The following is a 24,699-nucleotide window of genomic DNA, read 5'->3' as shown; positions in this document are numbered from 1 at the left end:
TGGTGGGGTTGCATCACTGATGACTAAACCGTCATTCAGCTCAGACCTGTGATAACGTGCCAGAGCTCGGTATTTCAACAGCAGCCTGAAACCCTGGAGCCTCGGAGCAGGGCAGGCCTGGTCTCGCGCAGGCTCAAACTTCAACTCAAGAAAAGGGAGAGGCCAACACTCAATTCCTGTTGCACTCATCGCCACCACCTCCTCCACCTCGGAGGCTTCCTCATAAATCATACAGTCCCAAATGACTGCTATGCACCTGGTGCCAGGGTCGGCCTCCACCAGTCTCTAGTTTAAGATTAAAAATCACCACAAAACTGTAATGAGTCAGAATCACACTGAAATTTAGATTGGAAATGAACAAGGCTGTGTTGTGTATATTTGTGTCTTTTATTTCAGACACTTTCTACAAGAATATCCCATGTGTTCTATCCTTCATTCCACCGGAGTCTGTATCAGTACTAAACCAGATTTCAGTGGTGTGAAGTGTAAGAGACATGGGGATACTGCTTCACAAGCTAACCCTCACAATACTGGAAGGCATCCCATTGAAACATAAAAAAGTAACTGCATTTGATCCATTTTGAATGTGTTTTTTTACAAGATGATGCTGTTCTGATGTATGGTACCATATATGTGAATGTATCTCCACTGCTATTTCGTATAAGATATGTTTTGCATGCATTTTAATTCATAAGATACTTTACTGAGCAACTCACGGATATGAATAAATATCTTAACCTTTTGTTCACTTTGTCTTTCTTCCAACATCTCAAATCATTACGGATCCGTTTTCCCGCCCACACTAAACTTTATGCAGCTGTCAGCCCAAGAGCATGATTTTTTTTCTTCATTAGCCATGATTTAGAATGTGAGACTCAGCCCACATAAACAAGCCTCACTGTTTGACAAATGGTGCTTATTAACAATGTGAAACATGCCCTCACTGTAGCCCACACAATAATGCCATTTAACAGGTTTATCACTGTATCTCAAGAACTCCCAGCACACCTCTCACCAGCGGTGCTCATCAAAAGGAAACACAAACATAATCGTGCTGCTTTACTTGTGCATACCTCAGTGATCCATTGTATATATAATGTTCATTACACTCTTGCTATGCGAGTTATACAGTTTACATATGTAGACCCGGCTTCGTAGTTATTGTAAAGCCGACAACAATATCTGGTCTGGATGAAGCATCAAAGTGCAATATAATTTAGAAGTAGAGACAATGTGCAAGTTGGGATGCCAATAAGTTGCCCTTCATAAGTTGTGTGTGGTCTGGTTAACAGCTGTATCACTTAAAACAATTGTCACACATGTATAATAATTATTTGCATTACATATCACATATCTATATATATAAATATATATATGTGTATATATATTAATCTATATCTATATTATATATTCATTGGCAATATCACCTTACTAAAACATGTAATGTAAAATGTTTCTTTTCACTGTTTCATATATTAGTAAATTGAATATACACACCACTTGTTTAAAAAAAGACTGAATGCTACTTGTATTCAACACATTCTAGAACATGTGTACATTTTGAAAATAAACTGGATGAACAGTTAGTTATTTTTGTTACACATACTTAACTTCATTTTAGTCTCTACTACTTCAGCTGACATGAAAGTCCAGAGTTTCTGTCTCTTCTTCTTCCTACTTCTGACTTCAACCCTCGGAGAGGACACAGGTGAGAGCAAATGTTCCCACAGCAGATGCAGTTACATCAGCAGCCAGCCTGTTAGAAGAATTCAGCTGAAGAAACTGACAGTGAGACTGAAATTGCTGATGTTGATTATTCCGTTTCTATTCTAAGCAGATGAGAAACTCTGACAGCTTCACGCCACACAAGCAGCACTCGCTAATTGAAAGCAAAACCATGCTGCAGAAAAGTTGTTAGATGTCAGCATTACGCTTCATTAACTGGAGTTTACATTGTACTGTATGGTCCTGCTGTCATGTGGCGGTTGAATACAACAAGCCTTGGTCCTATTGGTGAAACTGGTATTTTTCCTATAATGCAGCACTTATAATGAGTGTGTTTTATGACTGTTTAGTTGCAGAGGACATTGGCGTCCATCAGATGGAGCGTTTAGTGGAGATGTTGACGTCTAAGGAGTGCAAGGACCTTCTATTCGCCCTCTCTCACCCAGAGGAAAACATCTTCAAGCGCCTTAAGCGTCTCTCACCAGAACAAAATCCACTAGATCTTAAGCCTCGAGCCAAGAGAGACGCCTCTCCTGCTGCAGGTCAGTGCACTCGTCATCTGAAACACACCGTTGGCACTTCAGATCAATTAGAGATCGCTTGTTGATGTGCGCATAATACTTTTCTCAAGTAAAAGTACTTTTACTAAAGAGAAATTTTTTCAGGGGATGCAACATCAGGCTTGACTTAAGATGTACTTTCTTAACTTTCTCAAACAGAAATGTACAACTAAATACATATATCTAAATGTACTGAATTATTATGTGTAATGATGAGTATGTTATTTATGATAGAATAGAATATGTCTAAAATTGAAAAAGAAAAAAATTGGTAAATGTGATTATTCTTATAAAATATAAAGGCTACTTCACACGAGTGGAACAAAATTACGTCGTCTCAAGGTCTGAACAGCACCAACAAGCACTTAATCCCTTTATTAAATTCCTTTTCTATAGACAAACATGTGCAGTCTGTGCATCAATTACAAATAAACAACCACTTTCTTTAGTAAAACTGAGAATTAATATGAAAAGAGTACAAAACTCACATAGTTGGATAGAAATAAACAATACATTGAAAAAGAGCTATACGTACACCACGGAGGATGCAACAAGCATTATTTGACGACATTAATTGTTGATCCTGCCTCCAGAAAACATCGCTAAGACAGCAAACAGAGAAACATTTCAGCAGAATAAACTCACAAGCAGCCCACAAACACTCAGATTAAAACAAAAACAGATCAATGCGCTTGTTGTCTTACTCACCAGTCTGACTTCCCGCAAAGTCCTTCACAGATTGCTCCGGGTTCAACCTTTTAGCTCATCACGCCTGATGTAACCGGTTCACTTCACTTCCTCTCTGCTCTCTGCTCCTCTATAGCACAAATAGCAGAAAGGCCTCACACGCCTCAGTGAGGGCAGAAGTTCTAAAACAAAAGTCACCGTTGGCGGATCCATCATGAACATATTAGTATTTATTTTTGTACCTTGACCCATCATGAACCTGTTGTTTACTTGACATTGTAGGGGCATTGGATTTGGGTCAATTAGCATGTTTGATATAGAAATAGATGTGACCTCTTTTATAATTTGAAATTTAGTAACAAATAAATTTTTTATATTTGTATTGGTCGGTTGAAATATACTGATAAAACATTGCTGCATTACTTTTTGAGAAGAAACTATTTTTGATTTGTCTAACTCGGAAACAAATACAGGACACCAAGCAGGTTGAACTGAACACAGATCAGGTTTTAACGGTGCAAAGTTCTTCCAGAAAACTGAGAGTGCAGGCTAAGACTAAGACTCTAAACTAACTGAGAACAAACCAGGACAGAATGAGGAACACAACCTGAACCTAAATGAAGGATATCACACAGACTAAACACACAGCGAGAGCTGTGTGATTAGACATGGGAAAAATCCAGACGAGGCAGACACTCACAAAGGCAGGAAGTAAAATAAACCATCACCCGTGAGAAGTGAACCTACAAAATAAAACAGTTAACCCTCAACATGAATGAATGAAACAAGGGAAAACCCGGAGGAACACATACAACTAAAAAGAAAAAAATCCAGATAGTCTTATAACTAAGATTCTCTTAAATGTCCAGTCGAAACAAAAAGCCTCTGGACACAGAGCCAGAATGTAACACGGATAACTGAAGCCTTATATTTGCTTCAGTTGAACACTGGCAAGCATTTCTGGCACAGGAAGCGGACTGTGCAATGTGTCCATCACTTACATTTAAATTGCATGAGGGAGGGATTCCTTCAGGGTCAGTATTATTACAGTGAATTCCACACACATACGAACATGTGAATCGTGTTTTGAGATAGACATGGCGAAATGAACCTATCCTTTGCGAGTCGTATGCTATTGGCAGCCATAAGGTAGAAATGAGGTCCTCCCAGAGTCTGTTTCTCACACGTCCAGCTCAGCTCGGGGAGTTCCTGGCAGCAAGCTGACTGTCATGGACCTACATGTCTGAGGGCCATATGTTTTGTGTTCACCAGATAGCGAGGCTCAGTGCCGGGCGGCACTGACGGACTGGATGCAGAGGCACGGCGAGCAGACCTACTTCGACAGGCTTTCCCGCGCCTTGCAGCACATCGGCAGAACCGACATTGCAATTGGTGAGAAACAAATGGAGACGGAAAGAACACTTGTGCCTTCTGGATTATATCTTTTGAAAGAGAATAAATCCGTGCGGTGCCACAAAGATAATGGGTTTTACATTAAAATAGTTCACTATTCATGACAGTGTTGTCTCAGCTTGTCCCTTGAGAAAAAGAAATTGGAACAAAGGCTTATTTGGGAACACGTCTGTGTATTTTCAAAATTGGTTTATTTTGGTCAAGAAAGCCTCCTCAAGACTTTAACAACAGTTTGTAATTTGCTTCATTAGTTTGAGATTTGTTTTAATTGGAACTTCAAAAGTGGCATATTTTGCACACTGCCAGTTTCTGGCATGCGTTTCAGTCCAGTGTGCACACAACACCACAGCCGAGTGGCGTGGGATAGAAGGAGGTGTAAATGATCTGACAGAGGACTCAGTGGAGCTGACATCAGCCACAGAACAAACCATCTGTTCCTTTCAACAGCAACTTTCGAGAAAAAAAGAAAAAAGACAAGGAGAGGATGGGAATAGATGAGTTATAAGACATATGTGGGTGGGGGGCAGTGGTGGCTTTGAGGAAAACGACTGTGTAGATGCAGAATGCAGCATTTATCGTACACTTGATTGCCGTTGTGAAGGGATCTCAGCAAACGTAGAAACTTGAGGGGCTCATTCTGTATTATTCTGAACTAAAGGACGACAGTTGCTCTCCAACCAGAACTGATTATGTTCAGGGTAAGAAAACCACAATTAGATTAAAATGTTCAGTGTTTTTTAATGACATGCATGCAGGTTTATCATGGGAAGTGAGAGATATATGTACTTTTAGATGTGCAATGTGCTTATGTTTTTACAGAAGTGGGGAAGAACATCAACCAGGACAAAATCTTGAACCTTAAACGCTACGTTGAAGATTACCACAAATATGTCGAATCTTTGAACTTCCCACCGAAACAATCAGACTCAAAAGACCAACAGCAGAACCATGAGGTCAAAAAAAGAAGAGGTAATTCATCTTAAAGCTGGAAAGAGTCACATTAGTTCGTCACATTATTAAATAGAATTAGTGATGGTGAACCGATTCTTAACATGTCAACGCCCAAATATCTCTGGCTATTGATGTCAAGAGGAGATTTTTGGGTTATCCCTCTGGAGACTGCCTGAATGACAAATGATATAATGTTCCACTGAACCCTGATTCTATTAAGTGTTTAGATGAGATGCCAGATTAGATCTGGTGGCCGTAGGCGTGCTTCCAGCTCATTACGTCTTCACATCAACACTCTCACTATATGAGGAGTATTTCCCAGGATACTTACAAAATCCAAAATGTAATTATCACCTGTCTATTTTTGTAAACTCTCCCGGGTTCTTTATTCAAGCTAAATCTTGACAAAAATTATCCTGAAGTCCTTTGAGATAGTGAGGTTGCCACTCTTTTCTAAAAAACATGCAGGAATAAAGTTGTACACTAGAAGTCCATCCCTTTGGAAGTCTGATTTAAACGACCTGCAGTCTATGGCTATAACTCATCAATGAAATCAATCCCTTTCCATGCTTAGAAATTATGAAAAATTGATTCAAAGTTGTAATCGAGTTAACTGTGGCTGAGTCTTATCAGTCTATCACATCCTACTGTGGCCTATTTACTAGTAATATTAAGTGAGGTCTTAATGAAGCAAATCCATTGTGAGCTACCGCTACAACATGTAATGTCATGTTATGGTCTTTAGCAACCAAACCCACTCACCAATTTAACATTATTGAGCTATTTAAAAAGTTAGGAAGAAAATAACGTTATGTAATGTCATCCAACCAGCATGTGATGTGACTTGTGGGTTTACAGTGTTTCCACAACATAACTGAAATACTCTCATCCCTTAACTACCATTTGAGTGTTAATATGATCTTAAATGTAACTTAGAGTTCTGATGGATAGCCTAGTAGGTCATACTCAGCAAAAGGAAAACAGGAACATGTTAAAATAAAATAATCTTCCAGGGCAATACCACTTTTTCTCATTTTATGTGTTTTCAATGTTTGGAAAATTAAGGTTGTCCATGTCGCATGGGAACCTTGTAAATGTATCTGTCCTGTGTGTTTGTTTGTGTGTGTGTGTGTGTGTGTGTGTGTGTGTGTGTGTTAGTAAGGGATCTGACATACCGTGACCTGGATCTGATCGTGGAGCGGGCTCCTGTCACTCCTTACCTGAAGGGGCCTATGGATGTAGCTCTGCCCTTCTTATTTGGCATCCTGCTGGGCTTCGGAGGCACCTTGCTGGCAGGCATCTTGATACTTCTCGTCGTCCTACACATCGCCAATAGAAACCAGAAGAACTGACACCCCAGGGTCGCCAGCAGCAAGCTCAGATTTAAAAATGCAGGACCTGGGAGGTCAGAGGCTGAAAAGTACGCAGCTTCGGGTTAAACGGAATAGGAAGCCTTAAAAAACTTATACTCAGCATTATGTCCTAATATATGTACAGCTGCATGCATAAATAAAGGCCAAAAAAAGACTTTATATTTGTTTTTCAGATGTCTCTTTTATGGAAAAATGCCAAAATCTAATCTCTTGGTCGACAATAATCAAGCCAACACAGACACTCGATATCGATTACACCACACCACAACTAATTATGACCAACATGACAATAATAATGCCATTTCACATAAAGTAATTATCCATGCTGTGTATCGCTACGCTGGAAAATATTATTGTCTTGCCAGTGGCTAGATGACTAGTGGTGTGACAGATGCGCTGGAACCCAGCCCTCACACCAAAGGTTGTTCCGGTGTTACTGTGATAGTGATGCCACTTTCCATTTCCCCTCCAAGTGACGGCAATGTGCCCGTCTGGCATCGAAGAACAACTGATTATCCAGCTTGGCGCCTGCTTCCCCCGGAGCCTGCCGATACCTCCACAGGCAATCCAAAAGACTAATAATGCTTGCAGACAATGGAGCAGTCTTGCTCGTGATGGCAGCTTCTGGCGGGCGACAGCTAGAAGCCAAATAGAAAAAACAGAGCTAGATTTGTTGAACGTGTGAAGAGGCAAAGGGTTGTTAGAAATCTAAAATAAATCGATATGTGAGATACTGCAGCAAAGTAGGTCCAGAAACTGGCCTCGGACAACAAACTAAATAAAAATGCCCACATTAAGAGATTCAAATTAACTTTATGAGCATGTGTGGGCTTTAATTAGGAAAATGATTTGCTCACATTTTCATATACTCTGCTGAGTATGTTTCATAATAGCTCGACAGAAAACCCGCTCATGGCACTGGGGTACTTTCTTGCTTCTTGCTCCCAGTTTCTTACGCTATCCCTACTTTCTTCTTCGTAATTAAACTAATTACTTCATTATACAAATCTGGCCTAATGTGCTTCAGGAGGCAGACAGCTTGGATTAACAGTGGCACTAAGCAGCAATTACAGACAATTAGTTCATAAATCAACATTTAAACAAATTATAGTGCCAAAGAGAAGTGTATGAGCAACGATCTGAAAGGCCAAAATGGCATCATGGATTTTGAATACCGAAATAATGACCAATAAAGTAATGCATGTTCTTCTTCAATATTCATACTGATCTTTTTGATTCATAATCTAATGCATAAACCAATGTATTTGTGATATTTGGCATGTAAAGAAAAAAACTGCAACACATCGTAATGATATGTTGTGACAGTTTATTTATCTCACCGTGTGTCTTTAGGTCTGGGCTAGCCAAAGAAATTAAAGAATTGTTAGAAATAAGATTGAATATAGCTTTATTACATATTTAAATTGCCCTCATAACCACACAAGTGAACACTGAGGCCATGCACTATATTATAGTTTTAAAGCATTTAATTTATTCAAATTAAATTTAAGACCAGCAGTTACGTTTTTAATATCTAGGCACACATTAAAACTAGTGTAATGTCAAACAGTAAACTGTTAAGTATTGTTGGGTAGTTATAATGACAGACACGTGGGGATTTCTGTATATGATCCACAATCTAAAATGTTTGTCCACGCCTGCTTCAGAACAACAATGAGCTTCACCTTCATCGCTAAGTTTCCCAGGTGGCGGTGCAGAACTCTTTACAACGAAACTTCCTCTGTCCTTCAGTTTCTCCCTGCTGGCTGTTAGGATCCTGCAGGTGCCGACAATGACAGATTCACCTGCTGTGGGCTCACCTGTATTTCTGTAACCAGTGGAGAGGAAAGTCAGAGCACTGTATGCCTGAATGACTCACAGAAACAGCATGCCACTTGGGGCCTACATCATGGTTGTGGCACTCCTTAGCATAGCCAAAGGTCCCACTGGGGATCTGCTCTTAGCGAATAAATAAAAGTATAAAACACTGTGAGACTGTTGAGGCGCACTGAATAACTTTAGAAAAATTCAGTACAGTGCACAATTTAATTTCCAATAGTGGAGCCTGATCAAGCGATTGTCTGCTTCCTGGCCTTTTACGAAGGATTTCATTCACAGCGCGCTGAAAATGAGCACCGGAATCGGCCAACGTTCATTTCAATCCATTCTCATGCAAAGGGATGAAGCAATCACAGGCGTCATGGATGAATGGAGAAAGAATCTGACATGAAATTGACATTTACAGCCAAGGTACGGTTTCCAGGCATGCATATCCATTCTCATGTAAAATATTTTTTTTTCCCTTTTTAATTCAGATGGTTTCTTTGGGCTTTTTGCAGAGCAGCACAGCAGCTTATCACACTAAATTGTCTGAGGGGGGCACATCTGTCTCTTGTCGTTGGCTCAGCTCAGCATAAGGAGTCAAGTGTTTATCTGGATGAAAACGTAGATGGACGGATGCGATGCGTGCTGTGTCCTTGATGTGCTGAGGCTGAGCGTTCTCCACCAGGGCCTCTGGGGTGTGCTTAGTGTCACTGAAGGCTTTAAGTTCTCCCTCCCTCCATTTGCATCTTCATTCATCTGCAGGGTCACTGAGGTGCTGCAGTCCCCGCTCAGCCATCACTCTCCCTTTTGCTCAATATATATGGATCACAGGAAACAAGATCACAAAACCAGCTCTTTTACAGTCATACTTTCTTCTTTCTGTCTTTCTTTTTTATTGCCTCCGCTCCAGCTCTCACAACTTTGTATTTCATGATTTCCTTGTAGGAGATTTGAGTCTTCTTCAAAGTTTTCACTGCGGATCAGAGGCGAGCGGCTTTGTGGATTTACAGATAAAACCACAGTGCCATCCTGTGGTCGTAAAGGGATATTACAACAGGCAATCATGACTTGTATTTTAACTCCATTTATGAGCAGTTATAATCTCTTCTTCTTCACTTTTCTTCACCAAAGAAACATTTGTGTCATTTTTAGGGGGGTGCCACAAAGAAATGGTATATATCATCTGGGAACCTGAAGATTAATTTGTTCAGCACTGTGCCTAAAACTTGTATAGTAACACCCTGTTAATTGTGTGTCTGTCTCCCCAGTGATTGTTCATTCCCTTCACCTGCCTCAGCCCCTCCTGATTGGTTCATTCCCTTCACCTGCCCCAGCCCCTCCTGATTGGTTCATTCCCTTCACCTCAGTCTTTGTCTTGTCTCCTGCCAGATTGTTGTGTGTTTTGTCCCGTGTGCCAATTCGCCTACGACCAGTCCTTCTTTTCAATAAAATGTATTTTTTTTGTTTCACTCGAACCTGGAGTCCAGCCTGTTTTTCTCCACCTGAGGTTTACCCGTGAAAACCCGTGATACCCTCTCTAATCAACATTGCTTTGGTCTGTTGTTAATTCAATTGCTGAAGATTTAAGGGCTTAGAACATTATGAAATGTGTTTTCGATGGCCATTGTCATAAGTTGTTGCTGCACATATGTATGATACCATTTGTTACACATATTTAATGCAATTATTAACTATTTTTGACCCAAAACTAATTTTAAGAAAAAATTGTCAAAACTCCCTCAAATACAACATTTAGTTACGAAGACATTGAGGAGCACACCATAGCAAACATTTGACTGTTATTTGGTATCAAAAATGTTTGACATTTGGAGATTAGATATTTTTTCGACGATTAAATGGTGAAAACTTCTGTTCTTGAAACTGCTCAGAAACCCCCGTATTGTCAATAAACCTCGGAAAGCCATTCATCTGATTGCCCTGGGTTTGTATTTGTGGTTTGAAAGATGGACGTGGCTATGATTATCCTCAAAACCGGTAATGTTATACAATGACATTGAGTTTAAAAAAAGCTCTAAATATGTTAAATGGTTACGATGGAGACTATTATTATGGGGTCAGATCAGTCTCAATTATTGCAAATGCACACAGAGAGACTCACAAATGTAAACACAAAGATTCAAAAATGCGCACAGAACAATTCACAAACATATTCACTTTACAAATGCACGCAGAAAGATTCACAAATACATTCCAATGCACACGTAAATAAATTATGATTTATATAAATGGAAAAGAAAAATCACAAATATATTTATGCTTTTCTATGTGGATTTGTCTATTTGTTTGTGGATTTATATGAATTTTTTGTGGATCGAACTCCATTTGTTTGTGGATCACTAGACATTTGTGCAATGATATTTGACTATTTGACCATTTGTCCCTCCACAAAATGTTGGCCCACTGAGCATTGTGTATGAGAAGATAAGTTCTACAGTAAAATCCCAACTACTGGAATATATTCACGTCGTAACATTGTTTACTCAAACACAAACATATTTTCCAAACTGACATATACTAGATATTGTTTGTATTGCTTTACCTATAAGAGCAGCTGTGGACGGTTAAAGCATGAAGATTTGTAGATGTTAAATACAAGAGAGAGGTGAGTAGATGGTCATAACGCGGAGCAGTTAGACAGCTGCTTAAAAAGAGCAAGGCACAATGAATCACCGTGCAGCGCTGCTGTCACAATAACAGGGAAATGCTTCATCAGCCTAAACATGTTTAAAGGCCAAAACTCTGAATGGAAAGTCTCGGGTACTTGTGTGCATTTAGATGTGCAACAAAAATACATTTTAAATGCAAATGTCCCTCTCGAAAAAAAACGTTTTGGTTTCTGCCGCATGGCATAAAGCACATTGTTTGGAAATGTTTAAGCATTTAAAGACTGAAATATATTTATATTTTATAATATTATCACCAGTGTTGGGCAAGTTACTGAAAATTAGGAATTAGTTACAGTTACTAGTTACTTCTTTTAAAAGTAATTTAATTACTTTACTCGTTACTGTATATCAAAAGTAATTAGTTACTAGGGAAAGTAACTTATAAGTTACTTTTATGTCTGCTTTTTTAATGTAATGAACAGTACTGAACAGTCAAACACAATAAACATATTTTGTAGACCTATTTATTGCAATCAACAGGGCAACAGGCCTTCAAATCAAGCAGTAGTACAAAAGTCCCTTTTAATACTTAACTTAATACAAAATAACTGTCTCAGTCATTTAACAGTGTTTTTTTTACCACATTAGGCCCAATGAAATAAAAGTGATTGGCCTACAGTATTAACACTAATTAAAAGAGAAAACAAAGGTGCCTTGAGGTGCTGCATATAATTGAGGGGGGGGTGCTAGTGAGGCGCTCACCTGTGTGCGGATGTGTCGGCGTATGCTGATCTGGAGTCAGTTTGGTAGGATTTGGGTATAAATAAATTATTTCATTTAAAATATGGATTTTTATTTAAAGATATTCATGTAATTTGCATGCAAAATAGGTCTACCCGAACCAGCGGACAAAAAATTCAACCCGCGGCAACACTTCAAAAGTAGCCCAATTCCGAGGGAAAACCGCGGACCTGGCAACACTGGAAGTGGCTGTCAATCACAGTGTGGCACCGTGCGTGCTGGTCGAGGGGGCGTGCCTGTGATTGGCGGAGTAGAGGGGAGGCGGGGTTAACCTGCCGGAAAACGGGAGTGAAGGTTGGTTGACGGGAACCGTTGTTGTTGACGTTCGAGCTGCTGAGCCGAGAGGAGCACACTGTCTGTGTTGGTGGATGCCCAATAAAGTGAGGAATAATAACGTTGTCCCGTCTCCGTGTCATCAGTGCCATAACGTCCGAGACGTTACAATATCATTGCGCCACCAAGGTCCTGCGATGTCAGATCAGAAGCAGCTAAAGTCGGCCTAGCTTGTCTTCTTGTCTGCAAGTGTTCATTTTTCACAAAAGAGAGTAACGCGAGTAACGAACTCATTTAAATTTCAGTAATTGTAACTGCGTTAGTTGATTTAAAAAAATACTTCGTTACATGCTCGTTACCGCTAAAAGTAGTGGAATTACAGTAACGCGTTACTTTGATTATCACACACTGTTTAAAGGTCAGAATATGCTTTGTGTCAATCTTCGTGCAACAATGGACGAGTTTGATTTAACTCGAATTTAATAGTTAATAGATCACCATCACAGCTGAATGTGTCCACTGAAAGTTATGTCATATGAGAGGCAAACAAAAGCAGCAAAGGGCTTTGGATAATGGCAGCCTGGATTGCCTGTTTATTGAGATAAGAGCAGAAGTTACCCCTTGTGAGCTTCAGACAGCTGCTGCAGACAGAAGCACCCATGGGACACTCGACAGCAAGAGAGCAAATAAAACTGCTCTGAACCACAATTTCTGTGCGAAACACTGCAATTCAAACCCACCTTTGTTTCCCTCACAGTGGAAATGGCTGATAGTGATCATGATCTATCACTTATATGGATCAAAAAGCTTTGGACAGAATCATTCTTCCCAAAAACCTGTTTGAATAATTTGCATAGACTCTTCAATTAGGTTGCTTACAGTGTTCATTTTGGGTATTTTCAACCATGACATGGGTAAACATATTTTTATATTAAAACATTGATGCCCTCCAGTTCATGTTCAGCCCTGTTGATATTTTATAAATGCACAGCATGCAAATGAATGTATTTGTATATACTGTATTCTATTATAGAGTATAATAGTAATAGTAATTATACAGAATACATGATTTTAATGTGTACTGTAAGTCGACGCTGTGTTGAAACAATTGTATTGTATTATTAACATTCAGTAAATATAATTGTGTATGTGAATTAGATGGTTATTTGCATGAAGAAATAATGGAGAAGAAAAAAAACGTTAATGTTCAATTTCACCTGGAAAGAAGTGATCACTGTAAGAGGAGCCCACGGTGTTTTCCATTTTTAAGCTTTGTCTTTTGAAATGAATGAGTATCATTTGGAGACCCGCGAGGAGAGTTTTCATGTAGATCTCACTGGAAAGCTAATTTGCAAATGTTTGTGTTAATGATTCTGAAATATTTAAGCAGTTTAAGCTGGGAGCAATTTCACTAACGCTTGCATGGTTAATTGTCTCGGCCTGCTCTGCCCGACAGACATTTGCTGACACTCGGACACGGCCGGTCTTCGTCTCTGAAGTCTGCTTCAAGTATCAGCAGAGCCACCCTCCTGACAGTCCAATTCTTCAAAGCTGACTTGTAGACTTGTAGTAATCTGATACTCCTAATCGACTTTCAAAGCAGCCGTTTACTCTTACTGTGCATGCGTCCAATGTGTCCATCTCTTCAAACAACCCTGTCTCCTACACATACATGTTAACATAAAGGCTATAACCATACATTCACAACTATATTGGCATCCTGTCAATGTCGAAGAAGATCTTGTTAAACACTGTAAAGACGGATCGTTCTATACAGGAATGTACGACAGCAGATCATGAGCTCTGGTTCACTGTATTGCATCGAATCGTTCCCTCCTTAATGTCCTGCTTGGCTCCTGAGTTTATCAGGCAAGATTCTTAAAATTAATGAAGTAATTGTGCACAAGCTATCAAATCCTGATTGTGTAATAACACTCACACCACCCCTGATAACATGTTGCAAAGCATCATGCGGCTTCCTCTTATGCTGCAGTGTTCTAATGAGTTCCCTTAGCGTTGCACCACACTGCGTTGTTTTTGCATTGTCTTGTCTAATTTCCCCGCTGATGCTGAACGGCTCAGTAAGGAGCTCCTATCTGTAGTCATCACACTGCGGTTTTTATCAAATATGAAGACAGGAGAGCAAACAGTACCTGCCGCTCGGTTTAATGAGTTGACAGAACACCTCACTGATGACACCGTCTGTCCAACACCAGAGATTCAAATCTCTCTTTGTCTTGACGTTCAGAAGGATGGTCAAATGTGTTTATCTTTCTAAAGCACTGTCTTCATAAGCCAGCTTTGTTTTTTATGATACTGTTAATTAAATTCAAATTAAATGATTTCTTCCTTTCCCACGAAACAAACATAGTAAAAATATAGAACTACATCTTGGCATTTTGCTGCAGCAGCAATTTCAGATTTTGTTTGTAGTTGTAATCATTCCATAAAGGGCAATATCTTTAGAAATAATCAACGCAGTTACTTAATTTTAATATTACCGGGGCATGAAAGAACTCATTACATCTAAAGGTTGCAAAAAAGAAAAACTAAAATTGGCAAATCAGGTTGCGCAGTATTTTCAATCAGACATGGGGTTGTGGCTTTATTTAACTATAAATAATTATGCATGGAGTCGGAGACGCAGACTCTATCATGGTATGCCTTAATTAATCACCAGAGAATGTTGGTGCATTTAATTGCTGTTGAACTACTGGAATGAGACAATGCATATATTAATTAATTCTAGCTATCAGTGCTCAGAATTGCCCTCTGCAACTTTGTGAACAAACCCTGTCCAAAGACAATTTGCTGACATTGCACAATCAAGATGTATGATTCCCTGGCTGAAAACGGACTTGTTAATTAAGCAAAATAGATCCCCAAACATAAGTCTAGAAAATGCATATGCAAAGCACCAACTGCTACCGCTTGATCAATGTCAAACGGACATTATTTCAATCAGCAGAAATGCTTTTGGTTGCTCGGTCATCCTCATTTTCTCTCCCGTACAAGCCCACAGCTCATTTATGCAACAATCGTTTGATAAGAAATTCCTTCCTGGCAGTGACCTTGATTGTGTGAGGTCAGAGCTAAACATTCTTCTCAGGCACAGCTCTTCATAAAAGTAGGCAAGCTCTGAATGACAAGGTCCCATGACTCAACAAGGAGATACCCTCTGACACCATTCAATTAGTCTCAATAGTATGAAACCACTGGGCGTGTAAACAAATTGAATACATAAATCTCTACGACTCAAATTTCTAAAAAGGGAGCTTGTTAATTAAACCATCATGGTCAATGAAAGAGGTGTAACATTTATGTTTATGTGAACTTGCAATTACTGGAATTGAGAAGCTAGTCTATTATAATAGTATCTCATCTGAAGAAGGTTTTAGCTAGAAGCATTTCATAATTCAGTGTATTCATAATTTGATCTGCAGAAAGGAGAGAGTGTGTTTCTTTTGCCTATAGCTTTTCTGATAAGGGGTTATTAAATGGAACAATATCAGGAAGATCAAATTAAAAGGCCTTTAGTTGCCTACATTTAGATAAAAGAAACAAATAAAAGCAATACACCACAAATGTGTATGTAATGGTGGTAAAAGGGAAAAAAAGCAGTAATAAAGGGTGGCCCGACATTACTCTGGAAATATTGTCTGTTGTTAACCGTCGTTCTGTTCTACGATGGAAAATGACAGTAAATAAGTAAATAACGTGTCGTAGAAAAAGGTTGTTGCAAAGAAATTCACGATACAAAATAAGTGTTTGCCACATAACTTATTTTCCTCAATAATCCAAAAGCCAATGGATAAATCCTATTGGCTTATTGTTGAGGAAACCAACGATTCTAACTTCTGGGTTGGCCGAGAAAAATGCTTCATCTCTACAGCTGAACTAAAGGGTGGTAATTAAACAAAGTGGCCGTTCAGCAAGGCACCGCAACCCTTTAACTGCAAATTGGGGCTTTACCCTGACTCATGCAGCACTGTAAGCTCTGAAAGAACAGGCAATGGCCCACTTCTCTACTGCATGGACCTCCTCATTGTGTACAGTATGTATATACTACATATCTTGGTATACTTTTTTTGCAGTTAATTCACTATGAAATGCTTAATGGCACATGATGCGTGTGCCTTAATATATGTGCAATATTTACATTTTGGAAGATTTAATACTTTTTCTAAGATTATTCTGTCGTTGTTCGACAACTACCTCCTGTTGCTGTGGGCAACTCCTCTATTTCTTCTGTGCATTACATTGTTGGACTATATAATGTACATCAACAATACACTCAATCAGGAGTTTTCTACCATGCGTTGACAGTTTTGAATAATGAAAAGAAAATGCTTTTAGAATGAGTATGAAGTATGCAATTCATATATGTAGCTTATGTTTATGTATAACTGGGACATATTATGTGAGAGTCACACTTGACAAGAAGGGCAGAGTGGCATAATGGCTCATAACCATGTGACAAACCATGGTCGAACAAACTGTTTCAATCTCAATATTTCCCTAATTATAATGAATTAATTCAGGCCCAAGCAGCAAAGGGCTTCGACAGACAGTCTCAAAGCATGAGGGAGACAAGAAGTAAAAAGAGAAGCTGCAGTTGATGAAATTAAACACATATACATTACACACACACACACATTAAGTGATGAGAGACTTCCCCAGAGCTCCAAATTAAAGCTGATGGCCATAGAAACCTCGTAATCACTTGTGGTGCCAATTTGCTGCTGAGAAGAAGGAAAGCAGAGGAGCAGATGTGTGCCAGAATACCTTAGGATGATTTCTTAATAGCTTCATAAATCTATTCGTGCATCACCAGCATACCAACACTGCTGTCAGCCCGCTGCGAGGCAAGACACTGCATGCCTTTAAGCACCTGCTACACAAACACAAGGTAGTTGGCCCGCTTCTCTTTGTTACAGCCAGTTTAGCAATGCAACTGACATCAAATACATGTGTGTTGGGTTGTTGGGGCTTTATTATGCTTGATGTTGAATGATGGACACTTTAGAGAGACATAAGTCATCAAACTGCTGATGCATCCCTCCTTTCATTTAGCCTTTCTTGGTGTTTTGCCTCCATGGGGACTTAGCCAGACTGCTCAGCTGGCTATACCACCCAGCTGTGGTCATGCACACTTACAGGTAATTACAGGACCACTTCTATAGTCAGCAGGTTCACTCCACAGTTATTGTGTGTGTGTGGGGGGCTGAGCTTCATTATCTGCTCAGTGCTTCCTTTGTTATTTGTTATTGCCGTCTCTTGTGCTGGTATGTACCACCCCCTGTCAGTGGAGTCAAGTACTGACTGTGCCCAACCACGAGTAAAACATTTTATTCAGATAATCGATAGTCTGCAAAGAGATGAGCACGGGGAGTATTTTTTGGCAACAACAAGTTAAACTGATAGCATCTTCTGCATGTTTCTTCTGCTCATCTTCACTGCAGCAATCAGTGCTCAAAACAGTTCCTGTAAAAGTAAAACTACTCTTAGATGTACAGTAATGGATTGATGGGAAATAAAAGCAGGTTGGCAAAACTTTCATTTGTTTAGCTATTATGGGCAAACCAGTTAATACCTGCTCCAGATCCTTCTCCTCATTAACGGTCATGGCAAGTTTCTGTCTCGCTGTCTCTGCCTGCAGAAAACAAAGTCAAAGTACATATTTAAAGTCAAACAGGCAGGAATGCAAACACTAATTATGCAATAATTCCAGTGGTAATAGAATAATTACAGATGTTCAAGGCATCCCTTTTCAGTGATGAAGTGATGAATTAAAAATACAGAGCATTAATATAGCAGCAAACAACTATTTACAATGTAAAGATGGAGGAGTAATGTCCGGCTAAGCAAACAATGAAGTTACGCTCCCACTGTGTGTCGCCTGAGTTTCTCTGTGCTTTGTTTCAGAAGATGTCTGGCCATGTGTGTATGCTAATACATCTTAGTGCACGTGAGTCCCTGTGTGTGTGCCCAACTAGCTGGCTTGTTGTTCAGAAGTCGCCATGTTGACGCCCGCGTCGAGGCAATCTCTCAATCTTCAGGTTACATGACTGTTTGTATTGAAATGTATTCATTCTCGGGATACACCCTTTTATTTTTTTAGGAGGCACTTTATTCCATGTGTTTTTTGATAGTTGAGAGTGGCAACACAACACAAAATCCTGCTGAAGACAACGTATGTCCAGTCGGATCCTAAAAACGTTGTCGATGCACATCAGGAAGTAAGAGCAGACAAAATGAGGCACACAGCATTCAATATTCAGCGTGACCTTGGTGAGACTTACAACTTTGTTTGCTGTATCACAAAACCTGTGTGATATTTCTGTTTACCCTTGTTGAACCAGATAAGGTGACAAAAGCGGTGCTAAAAAGACAATTTAAATCTTGCTATTCTTCTCTTCTTAATCCCTCCCTCGATACCTAACCTTTTGACCATCAGGTGATGTATCTGATGTTATGAAGAGGATTTGTACGATTAGGTTATTTTAGACAGAGGGGTCCTATACCTTTGAGGAGACTTGCCTCTCTCCATCGGTCTGCTTAGCAAACACAACAGCATCGTGGACGGAAAGGAAGAGATTACTGCGGTCAATATTGCCGTCATCGAAAGCTCCTCCAACCTCCAGCTCTTCATACACCTGGACTGCAGGCGGCAATACAGCAAACATCACACAAGGCTCAATCAAAGTAGAATGAAACAAGAGATTTGAACTCAACACTCAAGTTGTATTTCAAGAGAAAATGAAATAGCTGCTTTATTTGCTAAGATAAGATCACTGATTGATCCTTTAATATGGTAAATCACGACAAATTAAGGCTATATCTTTATCTCACTAGGAAGTGGAAGACTCTTGCTTCCTATAACAAGTGTTTAGACAGTAAATCTCTGACTTACTCATTTCTACCAGTGTCCTTCACAGACCTAACAGACTTGTTGCTCAATGGGTCTCTGTTTCCATGCCAACGGGTGTGAAATGCACTGAAGATATTAAAGATGTTACCTTGAACATTAGCCAGGTATAATTTAATGCCGAGCATCGCGTAGCTCAAGTTCATCTGTGTGATAAATAGAGGAAAGGAGACTGTTAATGGGCATAATGTAATATACTATTATATACACAGTTAATGAGTTCAGTAAGGAAGGTCAGGGCTCAATCTCACAATTCAAAGAACTTTTTGTGTCAAAAAGATTCAATATCGGCCATGTAAACCTCTTAAAATGGAAACTTGTTCTAAAGAATCTTTTCATGGCTATACAGAACCACAAAGGTTATTTTGAAGAAACGCTGTAAAATGCTTATTGAACATTTCAGCGGTGTCATACTGCACAGTGCATATACAGAAATATTACTCAAAAAGGTTCAATTTGGAAACAATTGTTTTCAGTGAATGTTATATTGAAAACAAGCATACAACCTTCATCAATACTTTGATGCCCATTAGGTCTATGAAGCAGACCCCTGCCAAGTCGAGGATGAGGGTGTGGAAGGGCATGGGGTGGGACTCCAGCGTGGGACTGGGTGGCTCTTGGTCCGGCGCCTGCTCGCCCGGCTCAATGTCATTACAGCGGAAGTTGACATAGCTGGTGGACGGCTCCGGTTTGTTGGCAGTGCCGTCGTTCATATCAAAGTCATTTTGAAGTTCAAGCTGAGATATGGTCTAGATTTAGAGGAAATACATATAGAAAGGTGTACAGAAGAGGTCACAGGATTCAGTTTCAGATGAATCTATGGAAATGCGAGCTGCTCGGTTAATCCCACCTGAGCCTTCATGTTAACCAGAGATCTGGATTTCCTCCTTCTGGTCTCCTTGTCCTTCTTCTCTTCTTTCACTTTCTCCTTCTGTTCTTTCTCTAAGAACTTCCGCCTGGCCAGGATCAGTTTGTCAGGGTCCAGCCCGGTCTAGACACAAACATGCCTGTATAAACACCTGATATTAACAAGTTCACTCAAGCCTGCCTAGCCTTGTATAGAGCAGAAGAGGTCATGTTTTATAAACTCTACCTTTTTGATGACCCTCTGGCGGAATATTTCAGCATTTGCAAAATAGAGTGGTGAGCAATAGTTCACTATTTTCACACCTGTGATTGGAATGACCTGTGGAGTTATTACAAAAAGATTTGATGCAATTACTCTTATTACTCTAATTATTATTATTATTATTATTATTATTATGTGTGACAACAATAAATAGACACAAACATTAAGTCTTCATACCTTACTGTACACCTTTGGGTTTTTGTAGATATCCGTATCCATAATCTGAACCATTGCTGAACCATTACGACTATGGGGAACACATTATTAAAATGAGTAATCCATTAATAGACACTCCATTGTCTTTTCTTTTTTTTTGCATTTACTCACAACTGTGTCTTGAATATCACAACCAGAATGGAAAAGCCCACTCCTATAGCAACTCCATAAGGCAAGCTGAGAAAGAATGTGGCCAAGAATGACACAACCCACACACACTGGGAATAAAGAACAGCAGATTAAGATAACAAAATATGGAGGGGAAAAAAGACATCACATTGTGCTGCGATATAGCATCCGAGGCTTTGGCTTACGCAGTCCAGTTTGCTCTTCTTCCATAAGTAGTAGGGATCAGAGAGCTGGAGGAGAGTGTTCTTCAGGTTCACTGCAATCAAGGCTCCGAGCACTGACTGGGGAAGCCAAGATTGCATCGGTCATTCAATTATGCCGAGGTTTTTCTCTTACTTTGACTTAAATGTTTTGACGAATTCTTCAAGTATCATAGTCCTATGTCCACCTACATTTGGAAGTGGTTTCAGGAAGGCTCCCAGTGCAAGCATGGTAACCATTACAACCAGCATCACACAAAAACTGGCAAACTATGAGAGGGCAGCAACAGAGGGTTAGCAGAGATATTAGTTATTGCAGTCCATACTATTTTTACTTGACTTCAATTACAGTGAAACCGTAGTGGAAAGTACATTTACTCAACAACCATACTTAAGTTAATTATATGGTACTGCAATACATTTTGGACGCAAATATTACTACATTGACAACTTGAAATACTAGTCACATTGTCCGCATCAGACTAATAGTACTAAATAGGATTAACAAATATGTTGATTTATGTTTATAGATAAAGATTTGGCTGCTACCCAGGTGAACATAAAAATAAGCCCCATATTTGACAGCTTTAACACTAAAGAAATGTAGATATTATTGCAGAAATAAACAATATTCTGAAATGGACCATTCTGCATGTGTACTTAAGCCAGATTTTGAATGCACGACTTGTTCATGTAAAGAGTATTTCTCCTCTGTAGTGTGACTGTTTTTACTTAAAAAAAAGATCAGAGCACTTCTTCCCCCCTGCAGCTATAGAAGTGGGGAAGCATCACTCACCTGTGATGTCCCTCCAGCGTTGTCCACAGCCAGGGTAACAGACAGGGCACAGCAGATCACATGGATCTTAAAGAAGGACCCCAGGAAATTGCTGCAGCCTAGAGCCAACATTTCCTGTACACCAATATGCATGTTGTGTTAACAAAATCAAATCAATTGCACATTTTGACCTATTAAAAAAGATGCTGTGTTTGTACCTGGTTGGGATCCACGTCGTAGCCGTGCTTGGCTGCCAGTGTCCTGGCCATAGCCAGGTTGATCACATAGCCCACGATGGCCAGGGAGAAAGCTGTGCTCAACATGTCTTCCCACTGACTCACTGTTGGCAGGATTGGTGCTGGGAAACTGGAAAATAGAGAGAAGATATCAATCTAAATTGAACAGTAAAAAATAATTGTCGCATGAGCCATTTTAAATGATGAAGCAACCATTGATTCTGAGTATGCTGATGTGCGCTTTACCCCAAAGGAATTTCTCCCACTATGTCCATGTGATAGATCTCAGGAAGATGCAGCGGGCCGGAGATGGCTGTGGCCACCACGACCTGTGAAGAACAGGGATAGGGATCACTCACCACTATTGTCCATATATAGTATATTTGCCACAAAGCTAGAAAATAACAGCAAACAAAACATAAAGTGCACTTTTGTGTCCTCAGAGAAATGACAAACTATAAGCTGCTTACAATTACGATCTCTATAGGAATGGGGAAGGGCAGCTTGTGGCGGTAGTGTGCACTCAGCTCCTTCACCACAATAAGAACTACGCTGCTGACCAGAGCGAATACTAGCGATGCGATGTTGGTATCTCCAAGGGCACGTATAATATCTACAAGAGTCTGAGAAATAAAGAAAATGACATATTTCAATGACAATCAAACTGATAAAGTCTTCAGATGTTTTTTGGCCAAAATATGGGGAATCACTTACATATACAACAGCCAGCGGACCGCTATAAGGGGGCACTTGGATGCCAAAGATGTACTTGAGCACTGAGATGAGGATTTGCAATCCAGCAGCCGTCATGAAGCCTCTGATGAAGGATTCTGACAGATAGATGGCTACAAATCCAAACTGCATGAAGCCAAGGCCAATCTGCACAGACATGTTCAATGTGTAACGTTTAGATTAAACTGCAATTCACGTGTCTTTCAAGCTTCACTTTGAAAGACTATTGCTTTTAGCTTTTAGAGTACCTGTATGACTGCAGTGAGACAGGCCAGGGTTCCAGATATTCCCAGGCGAACCTCATTCATCAGGTCTGTGTCCACTACTGTCGCATTAAGAGTGGCATTGAAATGACTGAAGTCCGACTCTGGGGCCAGCCTCAGACACACCATCCCCACCATGATGCTGAGGACAGCAAACGTACCTATGGAAAGAAGTGCGTCACTTCTATTTTATTTGCTATACTGCAAACTGGGAAGTTGGGCTGAGTGCAGTGCAGCCCTGGCAACTTATCACTGTCATCATAGGAAATCACTGGAGATAAATCACTTTGGTTTACCTGGGACCATCTGGTGAGCAGTGCCCATGAAGAAATACGGGATGAGGGGAAAGAAAGAGGAATAGAGACCGTTGACAGGAGGGAGGTTGGCCAGGAGGGCAAATGCCATACCTGGAAAGAACACATAAATCATGCAACATATAGAAAAGACAAATGCTGTGTTGTATAACAGAGCCAACGCTGCTGGAAGGAGCTCCAGTCGGGGGTACAGAGGCATCGGAGAGAGGAGGGTCTCGACTGACCCTGGGGAACCTGAATGGTGCCAGCGCTGACCCCACTGACGACATCACACAGCAGGTTTTCTTTGACTTTATACTTGGGAAGCCAGCTCAGTATAGGCAGATGTCTGAACAACAGGCCTTTCAGTCTCAGCACAGAGCATCTAACAGACACAAACAAAGGAAACTTTCTGAAGAGCTCAGGTCGTCTGGTCACTACTTTGAAAAAGTGTGATGAAAAGAAATGAAGTTTATGTTGGAAATATTGCAGTTCTGTACCTGAAGAGTTTCCTCACTTTCTCTCCAACAGGGAATTGTCGACTTTTTTTGTCAAACTCTACGTCAAAGTCTGGCAGGTTATATGCCGGCCTGTCAATCACATAACGTGGGCGGTCCCGGTGCATGGCTACAGCATATCGAAAAGTATTAAGACAGTGGAAAACCTTTTCTTATACGATGTCCTCAAGATGCAATTAAAGGAATGACATGAGGATTTATATTTTTCTAAAATGTGCTGTTGATCAAGTAAAAGTAGCAACATCATCAATATAATTTAACATCTTCCCACAGTTGATTTTTATCACGTAAACAAAAACAAGATATGAGTCGTGGACACATTGCCATTCTGCTGTTTAACATTTAGGTGGCAAATTGCATGTCCGAGGCCTTAATCTAACCTTGAAGGGTGAAGGATTAGCCCACAGGTAGGTGGACTGCTAAAATATTAGCTCAACGCTCGGTAAATAAGAGCACACGCACAAGATCCCTCTATGAGCCTGACAGTCTGCCTGCTGTAGAAATAAAATGGGTAAATCTTCCACATTCCATGTTTTGAGAAAAACTACAGTTTAAAAATAATATCTGCAATTCATAACATTCAAGCATTTCACCATTTTGGTCCAAAAGTAACAACTATCTTTGCATTAAATGAAACATGCTTTTTGTTCAAACGTGCTGGTTACGTGGTCAAACAGTTTAATGAGGGTTAAAGCGCAAGAAGAATTAATTGACTGCAACAAATTTGAGACCATTTAACAAAAAAAGACACCTGTGGAGAAATACAGTGCACATTATCTTTAATTACTCTATTATCAAATAGATTTGGGAAAAGGTTTATTTCTGTTTAATCTCTAATGTCCTCATTTTTTAAAATATGTGCAGCTTCTTATGATGAACTCACTGATAAATGAATCAAAATGAGAGCAGCAAGTGAAGAGCTGGTAAAAAAACAAAACCAGTACTGTACCTTATTGCTGAAGAACAACGTCTGAAAGCATTTGGCTCAGAAGTGAGTATTACCGACTTGATTGATAACTTATCAAGCTATGCTTAAGAGCCTGTGC

General features: G+C 39.9%; 2 protein-coding genes across 3 annotated transcripts; one reads left to right on the top strand and one right to left on the bottom strand.

Moving 5' to 3' along the window:
- Positions 1–538: 538 nt before the first annotated feature.
- Positions 539–6,868, top strand: LOC130199726 (transmembrane and death domain protein 1-like). Its single transcript, XM_056423451.1, has 5 exons — positions 539–1,708; positions 2,076–2,267; positions 4,245–4,364; positions 5,205–5,354; positions 6,495–6,868. Exons 1-5 carry the CDS (start codon positions 1,642–1,644, stop codon positions 6,686–6,688), a joined length of 723 nt encoding a protein of 240 aa, XP_056279426.1. The 5' UTR covers positions 539–1,641; the 3' UTR covers positions 6,689–6,868.
- A 10,699-nt stretch (positions 6,869–17,567) lies between these two features.
- LOC130199984 (solute carrier family 26 member 9-like) lies at positions 17,568–24,689 on the bottom strand. 2 transcript variants are annotated; one of them, XM_056423878.1, is made up of 21 exons: positions 24,603–24,689; positions 23,636–23,762; positions 23,381–23,520; positions 23,139–23,249; positions 22,828–23,003; positions 22,562–22,726; positions 22,318–22,470; positions 22,094–22,176; positions 21,830–21,977; positions 21,633–21,746; positions 21,029–21,106; positions 20,822–20,917; positions 20,619–20,725; positions 20,469–20,538; positions 20,256–20,348; positions 20,013–20,153; positions 19,669–19,911; positions 19,254–19,308; positions 18,759–18,895; positions 17,828–17,887; positions 17,568–17,718 (listed from the first exon to the last, which is right to left on the bottom strand). In XM_056423878.1, exons 2-21 carry the CDS (start codon positions 23,758–23,760, stop codon positions 17,707–17,709), a joined length of 2,307 nt encoding a protein of 768 aa, XP_056279853.1. In that variant the 5' UTR covers positions 23,761–23,762; positions 24,603–24,689; the 3' UTR covers positions 17,568–17,706. The 2 variants fall into 2 exon arrangements, with proteins under 2 accessions (XP_056279853.1, XP_056279852.1); XM_056423877.1 differs by lacking the exon at positions 24,603–24,689 and having other exon boundaries at positions 23,636–24,594.
- Positions 24,690–24,699: the final 10 nt, after the last annotated feature.

This window comes from Pseudoliparis swirei, chromosome 9, assembly GCF_029220125.1.
Source record: "Pseudoliparis swirei isolate HS2019 ecotype Mariana Trench chromosome 9, NWPU_hadal_v1, whole genome shotgun sequence".
NCBI lineage: Eukaryota > Metazoa > Chordata > Actinopteri > Perciformes > Liparidae > Pseudoliparis > Pseudoliparis swirei.
The sequence above is the reverse complement of the archived record's forward strand: the minus strand, read 5'-3'. Positions and strand labels throughout refer to the sequence as shown.